At 37.1% G+C, this 21,873-nt stretch overlaps 2 protein-coding genes across 2 annotated transcripts in view; both read right to left on the reverse strand.

The window, feature by feature from the left end:
• The window catches only part of LOC107020798 (DNA-directed RNA polymerase 1, mitochondrial), a 14,968-nt gene extending 2,586 nt beyond the window's left edge, over positions 1 to 12,382 (reverse strand). Inside the window, exons 1-14 of the mRNA XM_015221298.2 lie at positions 11,546 to 12,382; positions 10,035 to 10,241; positions 9,776 to 9,903; positions 9,548 to 9,614; positions 9,367 to 9,425; positions 8,747 to 8,864; positions 8,411 to 8,524; positions 8,181 to 8,312; positions 7,679 to 8,095; positions 2,796 to 2,846; positions 2,449 to 2,519; positions 1,889 to 1,973; positions 1,293 to 1,445; positions 535 to 609 (exon numbers count right to left, since the gene is read on the reverse strand). Of these exons, the coding sequence (XP_015076784.1) occupies positions 535 to 609; positions 1,293 to 1,445; positions 1,889 to 1,973; positions 2,449 to 2,519; positions 2,796 to 2,846; positions 7,679 to 8,095; positions 8,181 to 8,312; positions 8,411 to 8,524; positions 8,747 to 8,864; positions 9,367 to 9,425; positions 9,548 to 9,614; positions 9,776 to 9,903; positions 10,035 to 10,241; positions 11,546 to 12,382 (2,514 nt within the window). The remainder of the gene's footprint in view (positions 1 to 534; positions 610 to 1,292; positions 1,446 to 1,888; positions 1,974 to 2,448; positions 2,520 to 2,795; positions 2,847 to 7,678; positions 8,096 to 8,180; positions 8,313 to 8,410; positions 8,525 to 8,746; positions 8,865 to 9,366; positions 9,426 to 9,547; positions 9,615 to 9,775; positions 9,904 to 10,034; positions 10,242 to 11,545) is intronic.
• Positions 12,383 to 13,672: 1,290 nt separating this feature from the next.
• On the reverse strand, positions 13,673 to 21,458 carry LOC107020312 (heat shock protein 90-5, chloroplastic). The gene is made up of 19 exons (XM_015220613.2): positions 20,983 to 21,458; positions 20,508 to 20,581; positions 19,646 to 19,771; positions 19,481 to 19,574; positions 19,294 to 19,377; positions 19,059 to 19,202; positions 18,614 to 18,730; positions 17,980 to 18,024; positions 17,786 to 17,866; positions 17,570 to 17,674; positions 17,341 to 17,481; positions 16,884 to 16,976; positions 16,633 to 16,710; positions 16,290 to 16,544; positions 15,455 to 15,557; positions 15,066 to 15,240; positions 14,861 to 14,966; positions 14,160 to 14,249; positions 13,673 to 14,065 (listed from the first exon to the last, which is right to left on the reverse strand). Exons 1-19 carry the CDS (start codon positions 21,256 to 21,258, stop codon positions 13,889 to 13,891), a joined length of 2,364 nt encoding a protein of 787 aa, XP_015076099.1. The 5' UTR covers positions 21,259 to 21,458; the 3' UTR covers positions 13,673 to 13,888.
• Positions 21,459 to 21,873: the final 415 nt, after the last annotated feature.

Consider the following 21,873-nt stretch of genomic DNA (forward strand, 5'->3'; position numbering starts at 1 on the left):
CCCCCCCCCCCCCCCTTTTTTTTTTCTTATCACTATCTATTATTTCAATATCGTATCATCTTGCTGTTGTTTGTATTTGTTGCTATTGCCACTTCTTCACTGTTTGCTCAGCCGAAGGGTGTTTTGAATTCAGAATTCTCTACCTTCTCAAAGGTAGGGGGAAGGTCAGCATACGCTCTATCCTCTCCAAACCCCACTTGTGGGAACACCCTGGGTTTGTTGTTGTTGCAATGTTAGCTTATGCTACTGCTTTTCACATCCAATATAGACCAGAACATGTGGAAGCATCAAATATTTTTTTAGTTCCAGCTTATATATTCCTAAAGATCAGCTTCTGTACTAATATCAGAACAAGTCACTGAACTAGGATCAGGGAATAGACAGCAGGGCACATTTAAACAAACCACCGAGACACAAATTATGCATCATACTTGAAATTCTTAACAGGTTTAACTACTAAAATTTTTAATTCAATAACTCAAAACTTAATACATGACTAATTAATTAATGAGATAATTGCAATAAAAAGCAAACCTTTGCACAATCTCCAAGCCAACTCATGATACTTCTGGCTGCTTCAAACATCTCTCCTAAGGCAGTCAAGGTGGTCTGACCATGTGTGAAAGATAATTAGACCAAGTGCATAAGCAGATACACAGCATTTGAAGGAACATTGATGCTAAATAGACAACAGAAAGTATATACATGTAATTCAACAGCAACCTCAAGGAACTCTAAAGGTAGTTACATAATGTTTCAAACCACTCACTCCATCCCGGAACATCGGTATTTGACTCCCAAAGGTCAGAGTTGGTGTTGGCCAAAGCCACATTCAAGACTAAATGTAGAAATATGTTTCACCATGAAATGACAAAATGATAAACTACACGCAAGTACAATCATGTACTATGTAGAAGATTTAGAATTTTGTAAGACTGCATAAATTTATCTGAAAATATGTTTGACCAAAGTTAAATTTGATTGTTGGAGTCGATATGGACGCAAGTTCTAGAATTGGAGTAATACTTCACTTTGCATGGGTAACTAGAAGATAGTTTGCATAGACAACAGTGAAAAGACAACCACATTTACCTTATATATATATATATATATATATATATATAAGTGATGACCCATATTAATGTTAGATACCACTTCAGGACAAACCACAAGGAAAGGATTATCTATTTGAGATAGACAGATTTATTTTGCTAAGCCATGACTTTTCTATAAATCCGTTTATATGATCATATTGAAAAGCCCAAGCAGATTTGAATAATCTAAGTTCATACTTTTGCCGCATAACACGCTGCTGCAAATAACTCATTATCATCTTCAATGGCACCACGCTCCTTCAATCTTCTCTTAATTTGGTCACGAGCACCAATATACGTGACACCGTACACTGATGTCATCACTGTTTGCTTGACCAACTTCCTGTCCACCTGAGTTAACAATTAAAAGTAATGTGTTACAGACGAAATATTATCAGCACATCAAAATGATGCTCTGACGAGTGAAGAGTAGTACAAATCAGTTCAGAGGATTAAGTTTGATTATCTTTTGCTATTTCATTCATGATGTAAGCTGGAGTATGCTAATGAGGCAGAAACATTGTTAGAATTCATAGAATCCATCAGTTGAAGAGGAACATACTTTTGGTTTTCTTCTTTTTGTTCACTTTTACAGAAATCAATCACTCTCTTTGTGTTATTTATTAATACAAATACCTCTCCAGGAAAACTATCCAGTGTCTATCATTCAGCCGTTAATCGAACATAGAAACCAATTATAGATGTATGCCCCTCATATAACTCCATAAAACTCTGAAAAAAATCCATCATTGCAGTACATAAGCCTGAAGAATTTAGACAAGTTAAAGACAAACCTGGTTAATTAACAGCCTGGCACGCATCACATTTGGATCAGTTGCAGGATCTTTATCTGCATCTCTCTTCATAATATCAAGAACTCTGGTTGAAAGAAAGAAACTTACAATCATCATATATAAAAAGTGTAGTCTCCTGTCAAAGATTGTCTAGGAACTAGATTAATGACAAAAAAATTACTATCACAGAAGGAAAGGATTTACACTATCACACAAATGATCCTCTCTATATATGAAATTTACATCTAGTCCTGAGTCCAACAATCACAATTACAAGTTACAACAACTTAAGTTGAAGCATCTCTCTATCACAAGAAAAAAAATGGTAGATATATTATCAATCTATAATCATTTTTTTTTGACGAAGATAACAAATTATCAATCTATAATCTCTTCTCACCATAGACAAGACACAATGAATTTGATCAAACTTCCTGCAGCATTTTCTACAGCTGGTCTCAGACTCAAGTCTTCTAGGATTAAAAAAACCGCATTGAAGGAGCGAAAGCAAAAGAAAAGAAATAGGGGAAGTGCAGTTTAGTAGCTAAATAGTAACTCACCGAGCGGCAATTCCAGAGTAAACATCAGCAGGCTTGTCTCCAGCAACAAGATTGACTGCAGCTGCTCCTAACTGTAAAGTAATCCAAACTCGGTCAAAACTTGCCAACTCAAAACATGTTAGCACCATTTAGGATAAATTCTGTTGTACACAACACAAAACTATGCCATAATTTTGTCAAGCACATTTGAATGCTGAATTAGCTAATGCTGCAACTCAAGCCCAGAGCAGGCATACTTGATATCAAACAAAGACAGCTTATTCAATGAATCAATCTTTTTTTGAGTATATATTCAATGAATCAATCTTACAGTCTTAAAGAAGGCAACAAAAAAGGACATGCATTACCTTATCCCTGCCAAGGGCAGCATAATGTTGTAGCCCATTGCACGACCCATCCTTCATTAAAATTCATAAGCAGAAAATCAGATTCACACTGTAGATAAAACTTCAAAACATGAAGTACGCATGCAACTCAACGTTTTAGGTAAAGGCTAAAACTACCACATATTAGAATGTTTAGTTCATCCTTTTGCGATTAACAGATGGTTCTTCAACAATAGATTTTCTTAGAAGATAGGGATTTATTTATTATGAGTTCAATTTTCCTAAAGATTTCACGAAAAATAGGAAAGGATGTAATATTTATTACATGAGAGAGATGAACTAAAGGTATTAGTTATAAAGCAGAACAACATACCAAGTAATTTGGATTATTACATGCAATACTAACTTAGTGTAGGTGAAATACGAGTTGCACTAAATTAATGAAAAAATTATAGGATTCCCACGAGAACAACAAAATGAGAAGAGAGTTTACAACCTCATTCATACAACCATTGAAAGTAAGCTTAAACAAATATCACACAGCATTCAAGAAAACATGGCCTATCATTCGGGATGAAGTCTCAGTGCTGCAATTTGTTCAGACTACTTGGATGTTCAAGGGCATAAATTGCACCACTGTCAGATTGATTCCTGAAGTACAGAATCTTTCATCTACCAGAGAACTTAGACCAATGTCTTGTTTTACCGAGACAAGGTGACCCCCTGGCACCCTTTTTATTCATCTTAACCATGAAAGGACACAGCAAAGATGAAGCGTTGGGTAAGGGGTTTTAGGGTGGACAACAGTGCACAAAATGGCTTGGAGATTACCCATCTGCAATATGCAGAAGATACTCTCATTTTGTGAAGCAATGACAGGGCAAATGTTGATCCTAAGAGTAATATTCATCATCTTTGAAGCAGTCTCCGGATTACATATCAATTGTCGGAAGAGTTTTATTTATCCCATAAATGAAGTGGCTCAGGTGGAGAGTCTGGCAGGGGTTTTGGGTGGTAAGGTAGGGGAACTACCAACATTATGCCTAGGTATCCATTGGGGGGAAAGAGCAAATCAATAGGGATCTGGAATGGAGTGATAGAAAAATGTGAAAAGAAGCTAACCAACTGGAAGAGCCAATATCTGTCTAGGGGAGGTAGATTAACCATGGGTAATAGTGTGCTGGATGCAATACCTGCTTATATGATGTCTATGTTCCCAACACCAGAAAGGTCATACAGAGGATAGATGCTTTGAGAAGAATTTCTTTTGGCAGGGAAGTGAAGATAAAAAGAAGTTTCATCTAGTCAAGTGGGAAAAGGTCATAAAAAACAAGAATGAGGGGGGACTGGGGATTAGGAACATTAAGAAACAAAACAAAAGACTGATGTTGAAATGGATTTGGAAGTTTATGACGAGAGAATATGCTATGGAGAGAGGTAATATGGCAAAATATGAAATGGAGAAAAGCGGATGACAAAGATGGTAACTACACCATATGGATGTGGTATCTGGAGATCAGCAAGAAATCGTTGGCCTCTGTTTCGTTCTAGAATAAGATTCCAGGTGGGTAATAGAATGAAGGTGTTATATTGGGAGGACAAATGGATAGCCCAAAGAACCCTGAAACAATTATTCTTAGACTTATATACACTAAGCTTTGAACAAAATTCAACTGTGGCTGAAATGTGAACAGGACAGGGGTGGAACTTACATCTTAGGAGGAATCTAAATTATTGGGAGATGGGGAACATAGTGGCCTTCCATAAAACAATGGCACAATTTAGTAATCTGACTACGGAAGAAGACAAGGTTGTGTGGAAGATCGGCAGCAAAGGGGTTTTCAGTGTCAAGTCAGCTTACAAAGATCTCAATCATTCAAATCAAATGACAGGATGGAGCTCTGGCCATGGCAGATGATATGGAAACCTAAAATCCTATACAAGGTAAACTGTTTCACATGGTTACTAGCAAAGGAAGCAGTGCTGACACAAGAAAATATAAAGAAGAGGAAGTTCCAACTATGCTCAAGATGCTATTTGTGTGAGGAACATGCAGAGACAGTCGACCATCTCTTTTTGCATTGCAAATGGACAGATCAATTATGGAGAATATTCAGCAGCCTTAGGAAGATAACTTGGGTGAAACCAAGAAACATAGCACAACTCCTAAATTGTTGGATCAATATAGGCAATACTACAATTAAGGAGGAGAGATGGAGAATTATCCCAGCTTGTATATGGTGGACAGTGTGGAAATAAAGGAATCAAAGATGTTTTGAGGGCAAGAAGTACAATTTGCAGAATTTCAAGATGAATTGGATAGCTCTTCATTATTTTTGGTGTAAACAAAAAGTTGTACAGGCAGAAGAACTTTTTGATGTTATAGACTATTTCTGACAAAAAGCACAGTTGAATCAGTCTAGTTTGTAATACTTTTGGAAGGGGGCTACTTTGATGTAGTATACGGTATACCTTTGGATAAATAGGAAAAAAAGTTATCATTCTCAAAAAAAAGTTGATCTCTGAAGTACTTACAAATGAGAATGTGGAATGTTATGAACTGTCTGGTGGATTGTAGCCAAGCAGAATTTGTTCAAGGAAGGGTTATCACTGACAATATTCTACTCAGTAATGAATTAGTAAAGGGGTATCACCTATGTGCATGCTCAATATTGACATGCAAATAAAGCCTATCAGCCTATATTTCGTATCTTAATTGAATGGCTAATGGCATGTGTGCAGATAGTGTCCTATTCCATCATCATTAATGGTAAACCATCCAAGCCTTTTGAAGCTAAGAAAGGCTTGAGACGAGGAGATTCAGTGTCCCCATTCTTGTTTATTTTAGCAATGGAACATCTAAGTAGACTATTGAAGCAATGGGTGAAGATCAGAAACTTTTGACTTTCATCCTACATATGCCAAATTGAACCTAATCCAACTTGGTTTGCAGGTAACTTACTCATGTTTTTTAGAGGAGATGCTATGTCAGTCTAATACCTATTTGATTAGTTTCAATGTTTCTCACAAGCCTCTGGCCTTAATTGCTATCCATCAAAAGGATCTGTTTATTGTGGAGGAGTGTCAAGAGAAGTACAACAGGAAATACTGGGAATCTAGGGCTTCAATAAAGGTGAACTCCTTATAATACACTTAGGGGTGCCTTTGAGTACAAAGAAGGTGTAAATTGTCCGCCCTTGATAGATAAGATCTTGAGTAGGACAGAGTCTTGGACCACAAAGTTCTTATCCTATGTAGATAGAACCGAGTTGATTAAGTGCCCGTTTGGATTTGACTTATTTTAGGTGCTTTTTAGCCAAAATAGCTTTTAAGTAGTTTTGAAGTGTTCCGGTAAAGTTAGAAAGTGCTTACAAGCACTTATTTTAAAGCCAAAATAACAAAAATAAGCAAAAAGCCGTAAGTTAGAAATCATAACTTATGGCTTTTGACTTAATAAGTCATAAGCCAAAAGCCAATCCAAACAGGCCCTAAGTCAGTCAGTGTACTGGGCTCAGATATTTATCCTTCCAAAGAAAGTGGTAAAGATAATTGAAGCTACAAGTGGAAGATTTTTGTGGATTGGAGGAGTTGATTTATCAAAGAAGCACATCTAGCCTGGGATAGAATTTGCCAACCTGAGACAGTAGGAGGCCTTGAAACAAAGCTGTCATGATCAAACTACTGTGGAACTTGAGTCAGAAGAAAGACAAGCTGCGTATAAGATGGATTCACAGTTCACTGATATTATGGGAAGAACATGAACTTCTTTGATGGACATTGCCAAGCAGGCATCATGGATTGTTCAAAGGATTCTGAAAGCTAGTAAATATGTGGATCATGCAGTATGTCTGAGCTGCAGAGTTTGACACCATTTTCAACTAAGCTGTCAACGGCTCTCTTGAGTCTTGAGGCATGATTAAGCCAAAAAGTAGGTTTTGTGCTATGCCTCCTTTGAGCAGCACTTTAATATATAGGAGCTAAGGCATACACCTCATTGCCCGTGGCTTCTGCCTTGAGGACAGCAACACTTGAAAAAATATTTTACTTAATTGTATATTTTCAATTCTTTTGTGTGCGTAATTTGGTCTGATATTAATCTTGAACACATTTATATTTTCTTCCTATCACCTTCATTCATGAAATCCCAAGGTTAACTGCTAGGCCATGACTTTGGGACCTCAACTATCTAAATGGCGCCATTAATTTGAGGCCATTCACACAAACCGAAATCTCTTGTAGGAAATCCCCCCTCCCCAAACCTGGTTCATCACTATGCTAGCAAGATTCAACTATTAGGATGACCATCGAAACCTAAGCCTAGGCAACTTTTCTTCTTCTTTTTGTTGAAAATGGTAATGTTGTATTCTTCAGCATTAAGGATATGCTGGTGACCTGCAAACAGAGGGGAACAAAAGAAGAAGAAAAAAATACTTACAAAGATCCTAATAATTCTACGATCTGTTCTGTTTCCTCTAAACCTTTCTCTTTACACCAAAAATAAAGGGATACAATACAATCCCATATAACTTTCTGAATGGAATTGGACATATCTTCGAAGTTTCTACTACTTCTTTCTTCCCATACTGTCCACCTAATGCAATGTGGAATTATCCTCCACTATGCCTTTTGGCAACTTTCATCAGCCTTTCAAATTAATTAAGGAAATCCTAAAACCATGAGAATAACTTCACAGCATAATACTATAGAGTCACAAGCAATATACCCCTCAGTAACCATCTAGACTAGTTGTGGGCATCATCTAGAATAAGTGGAAGTACACAAATGTGCAACACAAATTTTGCTTTTCAATCCTGCGGCCCTCTCATCTATGGGGCCTTCAAGAGGTTCAAGCTAAGCACACACATTACGAACTCCACCACAAACATTCTCGCATTATCTATTACCTGGTGAATGGGCATATGAGATATAGAGGTCTCTGGAGAAGGGCTTCTCAATGCTTCAGATATACTAATACATGTTGCTAAGCATTGAAAAGGATCTTCCGCCCCCAACCACCAACGCCTTCCTTCCAGTGGCCTGTCTGCAGAGTCAAAAATATCCTCCACATGGTTTTCACTGAATGCTGCACGACCTTCATATGATAACTTATCAACACCACCACCATATACATTTGCTAGATGTATCTTCAGCCAGCGTAAACCGGACTTTCCAAGTGGGCGCCCCTCAGAGAATTCGAGGATGCCACGGCATAAATCAGAACCAAGATGGTTCAAATACGGGTGCATGGGGTATGCACGACCACGAAAATCAAGGTTATGTGGATAATAAAAACCCTCTTCATCCTTCATTTTCCGCGCAACCTGCTCTTCAAAAGCAAAAGGTCATGGAATACTATACATCAACACAGGAAAAAGTGGAATAACATAAGACGAGGATATAACTTACAGCTAATTTGAGTTCAATATCACACCGCTGAGAATGCCTCTCGCAGTTCTCTTTTTTTGCAGCTTTAACTTTCCACTTCCATTTCTTGATTTCTTCTTCATTTTCGGTGTCTGGCTCTTCTGGTAAAGGTACCTGAAATCAACTCACCTCTAAGAAAGCATGATATGGTTAAACAACCTCAAAGAGCAAAAGGAAACAAATTTTCAACATCATGTAGCGGTGTCACCCACATCTTCCCTGTCGACTAAATCAGCAAGACGGCCTCCACTAGCCCATATTCTGTCTAATATGCCAAGTACCCTTTTATTCACCCTCCATTTGGTATTACCAAGAGTGTCAAGTGCCTGAAAGGCCAAAATATAGAAAAGTGAAAATGAGTCCTGATATTCTTTCTCCATCTTTTTTTTGGGGCAGATGGGGGTGGGGGGGCTCGAATTTTGAATACTACATATAGAAAGGTGAAAACGAGTCCTGATTTTCTTTCTCCGTCGTTTTTTTTCGAGGGGCTGGGAGCTGGGGGGCTCAAATTTTCAATACTACATATAAGGAAACATTTGCCTGCAGACCTGGAATACAGGTTCCAACTGCTTCTTTGGAACTCTTTTAACTGCTTCACGCTGCTGTTTTGCTCCATGTGTCCGCATAATGTATGATGGTAAAAATAAGTATGCACCTCTGTCATACCTGCCAGAAAATGTGGAAATTTAACCAATCCATTCATGGTTCTGAGACCTAATGGCTGGAATTACCAAACCAAGCAGCCGATGCAAATATGTGGTCCTATCACCAACACAGGAAGTCAATAAGCCTCATTCGCATATCAGTTTAGCTTCTTCTGAACAGACATCTAATTACCACTGACCAAAATTTTCAACTGTGACTTTGAAGATCAATCAAGTTCTTCAGGAAGAAGTAAATACCAATAACAGGTCACACATTAATGGTTACTCGGAGGAACTTCGGCCAGTAAATCTAGCAATACAAACAAGTGGGAGAAACCTCAAGCCACAAATACTATCTTGAGAATGGATTTCGACGCACCTCAAAGGTACTAAGTTCCAGCCAACAAGAAACAAAAGCTTTTATTCACAAGGGAAAAAAAAGGAGAAAATAGAATAGAGTAATTATCTGAACTCAAGTATCTAGCATACAGACTGGAATAACAAGAGAAGATCTGCATACTAACCCTGACCAATTCTGTGGAGGAACCAGCATCGGCATATATGGAATCACCATATGTCTAGCCTGTTCGGGAGAAAAGATTTACTGTCATTATACGTAATTCCTCTATGGCAATTGATTATGTAAGCAGGAGAATCACAGTATCACCCAACGGGCAATGAGTATCAGTGAAATACTGTACTCACAGTTTTATCCAAGCCTTTACGAACAAGTGGATCACATTGAATCACACCATATCTTCTGCTACCTTTCCTGTACTCATGGAAGCCACAAAAAAATCAACAATTAATGGTTCGGAGATGTTATCTACATCAAACCCCATGATGAAAAGAGTGGATTTCTTTTCTTGTTTTCCTCTATTTCTATTGAGGCAACCGAGGGAAAGGGATTCGTCGAGTTAAGTTTGTACTCACACTGTATCTACAGTTTTGAGGGTGTGCATAAATGCTGGGCGAATATCTGGAGGACAATCCTCTAACTGGTCATTTGGAGGCTGTATATAGGCGGTTTCTATTAATATCTGAATCAATCTGCAGCCAACCTATAAAAAGGCATTACTTTCAGAAAAAAAAAATCACAAAAAATCATAAATACAAGGGCATGCCCAGGAAAGGAAGCTACAATACTGATCATAAAAAAGGTGACAAAGGGAAGACACTGTTGAAGACAAACCTTGACAAGGTTGTCCTGGCCCCAAGGCTTTTCATCATCTTGCTGCTTCACAATTTTTCTAACCTGCTGCAGCTTCTGTTTCTTCATCAAGATTTTTACTTTTTTCCTCAGCCTCTCTCTTTCTTTCATAATATCACCAGCTGTTTCTTCCAAGGACCCATCCAATGCATTTTTCTTGGTCTTCTCCAAGAATCTATGTATTCTGGCCTGAGAAGGAATTGAAATAGAACCAATGAACTACACAAGCATGGCTGAACAGCTCTCGTTTTGTTCTATACTTTTTGATTAGTCATGAGAAATATTTCTGGACATAGGCTAGCAAATGGAGACAACAAAAGAAGAAACCATGAAGTTCCCAATAGCCTAAAATAGCTATTGATACAACAGCACTATATACAGAGAGGTGATTAATGTAACAGAAGAACATACAATACAACAACTCATAAGAACAGGCTGTACTTCGAGTGCCTGTCGTTTGGGTGGCAAGTGTCTTCTGTCTAATAGGAACACGTCATCATGTGTTTAGATGTTCAATCAGAACAGGTAGTTCAAGTGTCTAAACAAAATTTACTGGTAGTCGATGTATTCAGCATTCGTTTTTTAGTCAATTTTGGGACACACACGAGATTCCATTGAGTATTGATGATAGGGTGCTCATTGTGGAGAACCATGTTTTTTTTGTAGATTCTACCACTTCTTGTATACCGGGTACTCATTGTGGAGAACCATGTTTTTTTGTAGGTTCTACCACTTTTTGTATACCACTGATTTTGGCAGCCCTATTCACCCATATTGACACTGCATCATAATACATTTGAAACAAGGAAATGGAAAGATATTGCAGCCTCTCCAAGTTCCATTGACATTTTCAGTGAAAAGATTGCCAATAAAATTAAACAAGTTACGGCAGAGAAGAAAAAGACAAGTTTGCATAAATCAATACAAGACAAGCGCACAAAAGGATATAAAATCAACAGGAATATCACCCTAACAAAGCAACTTTTCCCCTCACCGGGGATGTAAAATTTTAATCTATTTCAAATTATGTGTCTGTGCTATCGCTTTCTTCCATCTATTCTTTCCAGATGAGGGGGAATTACTTAGCACATGGTCACTAAAAACCCCATAGGACAAAATTTTAGTTTCCTAAGAGATAATGAAACACCAATATTTCACTCCAATAAAGAATCTATTGGCATATGTCGCTATGAGGTTTTGTTGATAACTCTTAGGAACATACAACAAATGTACCAAAGAATAGACTCATAAACAACAATGCAAGTATAAAAAAAAAGTTAGTCCTCGTATAAGGGTCCATTCTGAAAAAGAGAGCTAACACATAGGGAGTGCTGGTCTCATCCTCTTCATTATTCAATATAGTGTATTATAATCTTATCCAAATACATTAAATTACATGACATGCACATATTTGGACTCAATAAAATGTTTAAGGAATCTAAAACAAAAGCAATAAAAGGTAATTTCAAAATCCCCAATGGACAGAGACGAACCTCATGCTCAATTGCTTCACCAATGTGGGAAGCAGCTTGCACCACTCTAGCACTACCACTTCCTCCACCCGTCATTAGCAACCCCATCAACTTGTGCATTGTAATCACAGCCATCATTTCAGCAGGCAACTGATCAAAGAAGGGAGCATAAGCCCCGCGGTTCTTACCTTCATCGCACAACTTCTGTTCAGCAGCTATGGCATCCTTCAATGGCTCAAACCAACCCAAGAACAAAGATTTAATATACGGCAAGTTTGGTGCCAGCTTTTGCTCACACATATCCATCAGCAGCTCCTGATACTCCTTAGCCGCGTCTTCCCATGCTTCAGTTTCTACCTTAATCTGTCTTCTCCTAAGCAAATTATACTTCCCAATCCCCATCCCACCTACTGTTTTCGGCTGCTTTGGCTGCAAATTGGTCTTCAAAGCCTCATTTTCTTTGTTCATTTCCTCAATTAATTCTTGAATTTCATCAATATCTTCTTCAGATGTAGAAGCAATAGCCTCTGCAGCACTACCATAACTCCTCAAAACTACTAAAGATCCACAAACTCGAAAATCTCCTTTAACTCTAGAAAATATTGAACTCTCAGAAAAACCCAAGTAGTGATTCCTACAACTATCTTCACACATCCCATCTAAACACCTACTTTTTCCATTAACTCTAGAAAAGATTGAACTTTGAGACACACCCAAGTTGGGATTTCTATAACCTTCTTCACACAAACCTTGTAAAGGTCTGGCCTTTCTAAAAGACTGAGCAAAACCAAGAAAATCTGAATCATGGGTATTCCTCAATTTTCTTGAATAAACTTGTTTTGATATGTATCTCCACATATTCAGTGGATCTTTTGTTGGAAAACTGAACAAAAAAGATTACCCCAAACGACCAATAAGCTGAAATAAAGGTAAGGGGAACTTTGGAATGGTTGCTAGCATCGAAAGGGAAAATCTTGAGAAGAAAAAATGGTGGAAAGAGAAGCAGAGAAGGAGGAGTTTGGCAATGGAGGCTGCCTTAAACCCTTCCAAAAACCTATTCTTTTCGTTACTAAGAATTAACAAATACTATCCGGGTTAAAATTTTAAACTTATTGGATGACCCGAACCGACCCGTTTACACTGAAATTCAGAATATCTTCTTCTTTTTTTTTAGTTTTTTAACCCAAAGAAATTTAGAATTTCCTCCAAACTCCAAAAAGAAAAAGATATGTAATTTATAAAAATGTTACCTATTTTAAGGTATTCCACAAAACTATTAATTTAAGGATAATAATATGAAGCTTTTGCAATATTATCTCATTGGACTTAAAAAATTTCGAGGTGAAATTATAGTTTGACTTTTTCTGTAAAATATATTTTTGTTATATTATTATATTTATCATTAAATAAATAAAATAAAATAAAATTGGTTTGAAAGTTGGAAAACACTTGTAGATACTATCTCTACTGGATAGAAAAGAAAGAAAACGAAGAATTTAATTTATAGAACAAACACACTAAAAAATCAAATTAGAAAAAGTGAAAAAGAGAACAAGAAAATGACTTTCATCAATAAACTTCAATTTTAATAAAATAAGTAATATTAGAAATCACCAAATCTAACAAATAAGTTGTGCTAAAAGTGTTGTTCAATTATGGTCCACAACATCTTCATAGGAGAAATTAAGACCATTTAAAAGTCAACAAAAATTGTCAATAAATATTTTTTTCTATCAAAAGGCATACACATGACCTCATTTGTAAAATTACATCGTATATTATGAAAGCTTTAAATTTTTAAATTGTTACTTATTTACAAACTCATTTTTATTTTTTGTTTTGCATATGATGGTTCATTTACGATAATTGAAGTGATTCAATCACATAAATAATCAACTGAAGTAATTTTCTGCATCAAATAAGACGGTTGTAACTTTGAAGGAAAAAATAGTCGAGACATGTTAACAATATTTGTTAGACTAGCTATGTGTGAATTTAACGAAATGCAACACACGACGTGTAAGTTAGAAGCACGTTTGAATCCTGCCATAGACAAACTTCTAGTATTTAAGTAAAGAAGAATAAAAACGAGTGCGCTTTTATCCACAGAGTTTCAAACCATACGTCAATGGTACTGCAAGAGGGAGAAAAGTGAACCAACCAAATCTTACTATTGTATAACTAAATTATTCATTCCAAAAATTTCTTCAATACCATATCTAGTCCCCACCAAATAACATTCTTGTTCCCCTCCCCTCTTCTCAACCAAAATTCTTTCTCCTCTTATGACATACCAGAAAGAAAGCATAAACAAGATAGAGAAACACTTTATGAATCATTCCCAATAATCGGTGCTCTCGGTCCTTACTCAGATGGCTCGACGACTTGTGGCTCTACCACTTCAGCAGAGCTTGCATCTGACTCAGTTGATGTTTCTTCTGATGCCTCTGTCTCTTCTTCCTCGAATCGTCCCCATCTTCCTCCAAGAGCCATTGCCATCATCTCGTAGATCTTGCCACCCAACTCAGCGGGACTATCAGGCTGTTTCCAATGTGCCTCAGTGTTAAATTCATGTATTAGGAAGAAACAACTTATGCAATACAAGGAAAAACAAGGTGTGTTCCACAGTACTTACAGTAAATCCACTGGAGATCAATGCGGTGTCAAACAACAGTTCCACAGCCCGCTTCGCGTCAGAACTATCGGGTGATTTTCTGCATGCAGCCTGCAAGTAGTTCCACATAACCATTGTTGATAAGTACATATGATTCTTAGTCAAACTTGACCATATTTTTCTTCTGTGGGCGAAAAACAGTTCTTGTGAAATCGCTAAGATTTACTACTAGTTGTATAAAAATAAAATTATTAAACTGTTGGTATGCTTTATGATACAAAACGACAAACATATACAACAACTAGGCCATCAGTCGTGTTATCCCACAAGTGGGGTCTAGGGACGGTGGGGTGTACGCAGACCTTAGATGTTATGTTTTTATTTTTCTAAAAGAAAATGAGCAACAGCGAAATCAATTGCTACATCCCAGGCAACTTGTGAGAAACTTATCTACTAGTCCTCACCCGGCACCCACTATATGGTCATTGACGATAATGCCAAGTGTAAACATAGCAGTGATACTTGATGAAGGGGTAGTTTTGGACCACATATTTCAAAATTAACCCTTTTTTTATAATTAAACTGTGTAACAGTCAAACAGTGCACCATAAAATGGGACGGATGGAGTATTTGATTTCACAACACTTGATACTTACAACTTTGATAGAATCCAAATCAAGTAACTACTTAGTCGCTCTGAAGATTGAGCAGGGAAAACTTACATTTAGGTCTTTGATGATTGGATGATCGGGATTAACCTCCAATATTCTTCTCCCTCTCATAAATTCCAGGGTTGAAGTGTCTCCCAAGGTTTGTGCTCTCATCAATCTATTTCATACACACAAAAATGAAGATTTTCAACTTAGTGTCTTGCAATTTCCAAAACTAATAAATAGAAAAAGACGCTAGAAATAATAACCCACAGACCTTTCCATGTTGGCAGACCAACCGAACTTTCCAGATACAAGCACACATGGTGATGAGCTTAAACGCTTTGAAACTTGTACTTTTGCCACCTTATCACCCAACTGTTGTTTTATCCAATCACATAGAAGATTGTACTCTTGCTTGGCTTCCCTGTCTTTCACCTCATCATCATCATCTGAAATCAATGCCGGAGACCAAAATATGTTAAGACGTTCTGAAACAGGTGAAACTTGATTGTCCGTTTCGTTTATATTTCTCCAATACCCTTTCTGCTGTTTATTTGAGTGTTCACATAGCGGGAAATAAAATTTGAAAGGAAAGACACGGAATATTGAAGGAAATCACTTCTATACTATGTTCCCAGTCAATGCAAGAAAAAATGAGCTTACCAAGCTCCAGGTCCTCTTTGCTAATGTCAACAAACTTCTTTTCCTTGTATGTTTGTAAATTCTGGATAGCCACCTCATCTATTGGTTCAACGAGGTACAACACCTATATCACAGCAACACAGGCAAATGTTAGGAGTGTGTACAAGCAGAGGGTATTCTAGTGAGATCTTAAGCCAGATAACATGATCTCTGACACAGCCTTCCCCAAAGCACGTGTTTTCGTCTTCCCAAGAATGACATGACATGCAGATTAAGATGAGAGTTGAAATTATGATTTGTTTAAAGCCGAATGAGGAGCATGTACTGGCAGCAAGTTCACTTTTCCTCTACATAGAAATAATCTAGCAAGTTCAAAAGCACTATAGCTTATTGAGATAAGACTATAATGGGACCATTATGGAAAATGGAATATCATTCTGCAACAACCAAAAGAGAAAAGGAGTATGTTCAAACTGGCATAGGTAGGAGCAAGAAAAGGTGGTACAGAATGAAACGATTCATCCAAACAACGGTCTGGATGTCAAGGATAATGAATCATAAATTAAAAGAATCATTCTTTGGACATCCTACCAGAAAACTTCAATGACACTTTTTACTATCCAGCTAGCTATAAAGACTGGTGACACATACAGTATTCAATTTGTGTTACATTTTTGGGAGGCTGTTTCTCTTGTTATCAGTTAATCCCTTTAGGAAGGGGAAGGGGAAGGGAGTACGTCTGCAGAACTCCACATTCAAACTATAGAGTAAACCTACAGAGACTTGTCATTCATGCCTATTGGGTATCTGGATGACTTGGTAAATAATCCAGTAAAAATTAGGATGAAGTAAATACCTCAATACCCTTCTGGACCAACTTCTCCAAGAAAGGAGCAGTCCTGGCACTCTGTAAGCTATCAGTGGCCAAATAGTAAATGGCTTTCTGATTTTCGCCCATGTTCTCAACATAGTCATCTAAGCTTATCAATTCTTCTTCACTTTTGGAAGAAAAGAATCTCAGTAATGGGGTTATCCGCTTGTGATTACCAGTGTCTTCAATACATCCCAACTTAACAAATTTTCCGAAGTTCTCCCAGAATTTTTTGTAATCCTGTATTAAAATAGCAGCGCTCTTACAGAATTCAAGAGACTCTTTTGATAAGGCACCAAAGGTAAAGAAAGTTCTGATAATATTTTACCTCCTTGTTCTCACTCTCAGAGAGATCCTGAATCATGTCGAATGTTTTTCTCACTAGTCTCTTTCTCATTATCCGAACCTAGGATGAAATAAATAAATACATTACAGTCCAAGAACAGGTTCTTCTTTTTCAATTGAACTACAAATGATAGCTCAAGAAATTGACCATAGCAACCACCACATCAGTGCCGATTGCTAAACAAGAATACAGTTTGACATATAATTCATTCAAGCACGAAAGCTTTTCCTTACAATTCGGCTCTCCTGCAGGATTTCTCGTGAAACATTAAGAGGAAGGTCATTTGAGTCCACCACTCCTTTAACAAAGCTCAGGTACCTCGGAAACTGAAATGCATAGAACTAGCATCAGCTGATTTGGAAAAAAAGGGCACTGCACTTTAACTGGCACCCAAAGCCACTTGGGCATCAATTTAAATTTGGATTGCTTAAAGCTGGGATGTAAAACTATACATTCTCTTTGTCTACCACTTAACACAAATCTCATTATTTTATTCTGCAGTAGACATTTTAAACATGGTTCAAGAACATCACTTCTCTTCATGTGTATTAACATCAAATATACAGCTCAAAGAATGAGAAACTATGAATTTATGAATGAGAAACTTCACAATGACACAAGGAAAGAGCTATCAATTCTCTTTACATCTCTTCTACAAGTTGCAAAATCGAGCTAACATATAGAACTTACCAACTCCCCATCAAAATCATCAGAAATAAAGACACGTTTCACATACAAACGTATGTTCTTTGTCTTGGGATTTACGACATCTTCATTGTTAAGAGGAGCCATTCCAGGTATATACAAGACACTTCTAAACTCCACCTCACCCTGCACAAATTGTTCTATCAGAGTTAAAACATCAATATATAAAAATCGACAAATGACTAGTGATCAATCCAAAATGAAAAGTGAATACCTCTGTAGTGAAGTGAGTGTGGGCAAGTGGATCCAAGAACTCATTAAAAGTTCTCTTGTAGAACTCTTGGTACTGTTCTTTCTCAACTTCTTTTGGATTCCGCATCTACAATATATCACAGGTAAAAGAGGATTATCCTAACTAGAATGACCATGCAAAAACTCACATACAAAAAAGAGTAAATATAAAGAACTCTCACTGTAGTCACCAACTCACCCAGATAGGTTTTGTCTCATTCGTCAACTCCCAATCAAAGTACTTCTCAGTTTTGGTCTTCTTTGTCATTTTCTTCTCTTCCTGTCATTATAAAGAAAAAGGAAACACAAATTCCAATATCGTCAATAAACTCGAGAAGCATAGACACATAGTGAAGAGAATACACTGTAAGCACATAAGTATAAAGCCATCACCTCTGTTTTTTCTTCTCCTTCCTTTGGTTCTTCCTCTTCCTCTACCTGTCAAATTTACCAATGAGAATTAGGCATAGATGAATGATAGATGACAAACTAGCACAGTGAAACAAGTTGAAACCCCCTTGTCCCCTACTGATCCACAAAATAATAATAATCAACGAAGTTTTCACAGGAGAATGCAAATTGTCTCACACACTTATCAGCAACAACAACACCCCATACACACACACCCCACCCCCTTAAATCAGCCCCCAGCAATGGTATGTTGTTTAATAATAATAACAGTAAAAAATTTAACATGATAAAGGAAATTAGACACACTTCTCTTAATCAAATCACAAGCAGTACAAACAACCTCTAACCCGTAAAGATTAATATTATGTCGTAATAAAGATGCAACTGTTTCAGTTTTTTAAGCACCTACTGGCCCCCTATATCTGCCTCTGGCAACGGTATTCTAAATCTGAAAATTTTAAAGGTAATCAAAAATATAAATTATCCAAACCCCAACCCATCACGAAAAAAAGTGTGTTTGCCATAAGCTGAAACCACAAAAGATTTCTCCTAAAACTCCAAATATAAAAGAGGAGGTGAAGGTTAAAATCGCCTTAGATTATACAAGGAGCCTTACCTCAATTGTTCTTGATTTCTCCTGCCACGTGTAAATTGGAAAAGATACAAACTGTGAATAATTCTTCACCAAATCTTGGATCTTCTTGGGCTCACAATACTCGTATTTGTCATCATCCTACAAAAAGATGGTAGCCTATCAAATTGCATCTACCAAAGGGAACAAAACCATTCACAATGCTCTACACTGATCCATCTTAAGTCTGAACACACCGAAGAAGATAAATAACAAGGTTATGACTATCCAAGTTTACAATTCTCAACTTATTATCATCCAGAGAAGTCATCAGTTGACATGGTCAACGATGAATTTTAGGAACTTATCTTTAATTTCTTGTAATACCCCGAGTCCAGCAAAATTAGGAGATGAAACAAAAAGGAGATTGACAACAAAGGGGATTTAGGCATAAAGCTACCAAGAGAAAGGAGCAGAATTATTGCAGTACCCTCAAATAAAGTGTAATTTGTGTTCCTCGAGTTAGAAGATTTTCAGGATTAGTTTCCTCTCTGATGACATATGAGCTACTGTCAGCCTCCGCCTCCCAAACAAACTGTTTATCTGACCTTGGGCTCTTCGTGGAAACTACAACCTGATTGCACGGAAAGACATAAAAACAAAATCAGTGGAATGGCAATGCCTTTTTTTTTATAAATCCATATCCATATGAAATGAGCAGCTACCTTTTGCGCAACAAGAAATGCAGAATAGAAACCAACACCAAATTGACCAATCAATCCATTGTCAGCTCCAAGGTCTTTGTTTTCCTATAGATAGAAAAGCAGCATAGTTCTTAGAGACAATAACTTCAAAGCACAATCGAAGTCTGAATTAGTGTAGTTTTCTACAATGGAAGATACCCTTTAGTACCTTAAGTGCCTTCAAGAATTTTGAGGTACCACTTTGGGCAATAGTCCCAAGACAGTCTATGAGCTCTTCTTTTGTCATTCCAATACCAGTATCCCTGCATTATTTATTAATTAGTCCCTTTACTAGGAAAGCATTAATGCAGAAGATAGAACTTAAGCCACATACGTTATAGTAACAGTCCCATTGTCTGGATCAGGTTTGATGCGAATCTCTAGCTCACTAGAATCTCCAAGTAAAGAGGGCTCCGTCAAACTCAGAAATCTCAACTTATCAAGGGCATCACTAGCATTACTGTCCAAAGAAGAATCTGAAGTTAGCAATACAACATAAAGGGAAAGAGGAAATTCTATAAGACAATTACCAAGCATCATGAAGACTTCAACAAGTGCATTTGGGAAAAAATTAACCCTATGGAAATCCAAAGAGGCAATCTTTTGATAGTGACCAGCGCCAGATATCAACAAAAACAACAGCATACCTAGTGTAATCCCACAAGTGGGGTATGGGGACAGTAGGATGTTCTCAAACCTTACCTCTACCTTTGTGGGGAAGAGAGGCTATTCCTGATAGACCCTCGGCTCATCAGAAAAGAAAAGAATTTGAAGCATGGTGGCAAGAAATCAGTGTCAGATATCAGCACAGAGAATTAAATGTGAACTCTATCACGAATGGTTTTTGACACAAACATTTATCATGTCATCCACAAGCAATAACTACTAAATCCATAACTCTACAAGATCAATGATTACTAATGGTATCAAAGTTACCAATTTCAAAAAAAAAAGTTACTAATGTTATCAAGAAAACAATGTACTCCCTCTATTCCAATTTATGTGACACTCTTTCCGATTTATTTAGTCCTAAAAATGACACATTTCTATATTTACTAACAGTTCCAACTTTTAAACTTCTCATTTTACCCCTAGTGAGATTATTTACAGCTATACAAATATCTATGGTAGTAGTAAGTAGTGTACAGATGTCTCTGCCACTCAGAAAAGCAAACAAAAGCAAGAGGTGCCCTCACCTCACAAGCTCTCGCAAGAAAACCTCCTTGTGACTGTATAGACTGTGAACAATCAAGTCCATTAGGCGACTGACCTGCATCCGAGAAAGAAAAATTAGCAACAACAAAGTGGACAAAGGAATATCAGCTCAATAAAACTAAGCATTCAAGAGCTCCTACAATTGCCTAAAGATTGGATCTTTCCTATGTTAAAAGCCATACCAATGAGTATTCGTAGATTGCCATCAAAATTCAAACTATCAACTCCTACTCAATCAATTATACCTCAACAACAAAATAGTTAAAACTGACAATACAGCTACAACAGCATAATCAGCGCAGTTCCACAAAGCGCGGTCTGGGGAGGGTAAAGTATACAAAAACCTAACAGGCCATCTCCGATAGACCCCCAGCTCAAGAAAATCAAACAATACAGCTAAAACTAAAAATTACAAACCAAAACTCTAAACCATACAAAAGGAAATGAAATCCCCACCTCAGCCTGATACTCATGGGTCTCCCCAGAAGTCTCAGAAGCTTCTTTTTCAGCTACAGCAGAAGCCTCACACCTAACCACTACTCCAACATCTCTTTTATCCTGTTTCCACCTCAACCCAGATTGTAAAAATCCATTCTTGATATTATTCCTAGGCAAGAAAGTAGTTTTAAGACAGACCCTATTGGTACTACCACTCCCCAATACAAAAGATGGACTGTAAGGCACTGAAGCCATAGGTGAAGAAGTCAAACTCCTGCTTACTACAGGGGCCATTATCTAAACTATTTGAGAAAATCCCACAAAAGGATTCTTGAAATTTCTGTGAATTTTTTTCACTGTGTGTTTGTGTGTGTGTATGGATAAAGGGGTTGGGCTATAATAATTCTTGAGGGTTTGTGTAAAAACCCTGAAATGTGGAGAAAGGGGTTTAAGGGTGAGAGTAGAGGGTTCTAGAAGTATACATACAATTGGAGAGTGTATTTTCTTGGAAGTTTGTGTTTGAGAATTATAAGGTGAGGATGCTGCCATGTCAGCAATCACAATTATCTTGATATATTTTTTAAAAAAAATAAAAAATTATATATTTTTTCACAATTTACATGTTCGACCCTTTAGTATGGAGAAAATCTTGATGGCAGCGTCATTCTCGAATGAGCCTTGTAATGTGTGATTCGAATTTAATCAAAGCTACAACATGAACTCCAAACACTGAATGAGAAAAAAAACTTCGTAAGTTTAAGCAATTTTCATGTGTGGGAATTCTTATATGTTTGAAACTCTTCAATCTAGAAAGGATGGTCCACTAATTAAGAAAATATGAAGTTGTGGTCCTTAATGAGTGTTTTCAACAAATTAAGGGGCTAAAGTGTAAGAAACTAAAGATTTCGT

This window comes from Solanum pennellii, chromosome 5 (assembly GCF_001406875.1).
Source record: "Solanum pennellii chromosome 5, SPENNV200".
NCBI classification, from domain to species: Eukaryota; Viridiplantae; Streptophyta; class Magnoliopsida; order Solanales; family Solanaceae; genus Solanum; species Solanum pennellii.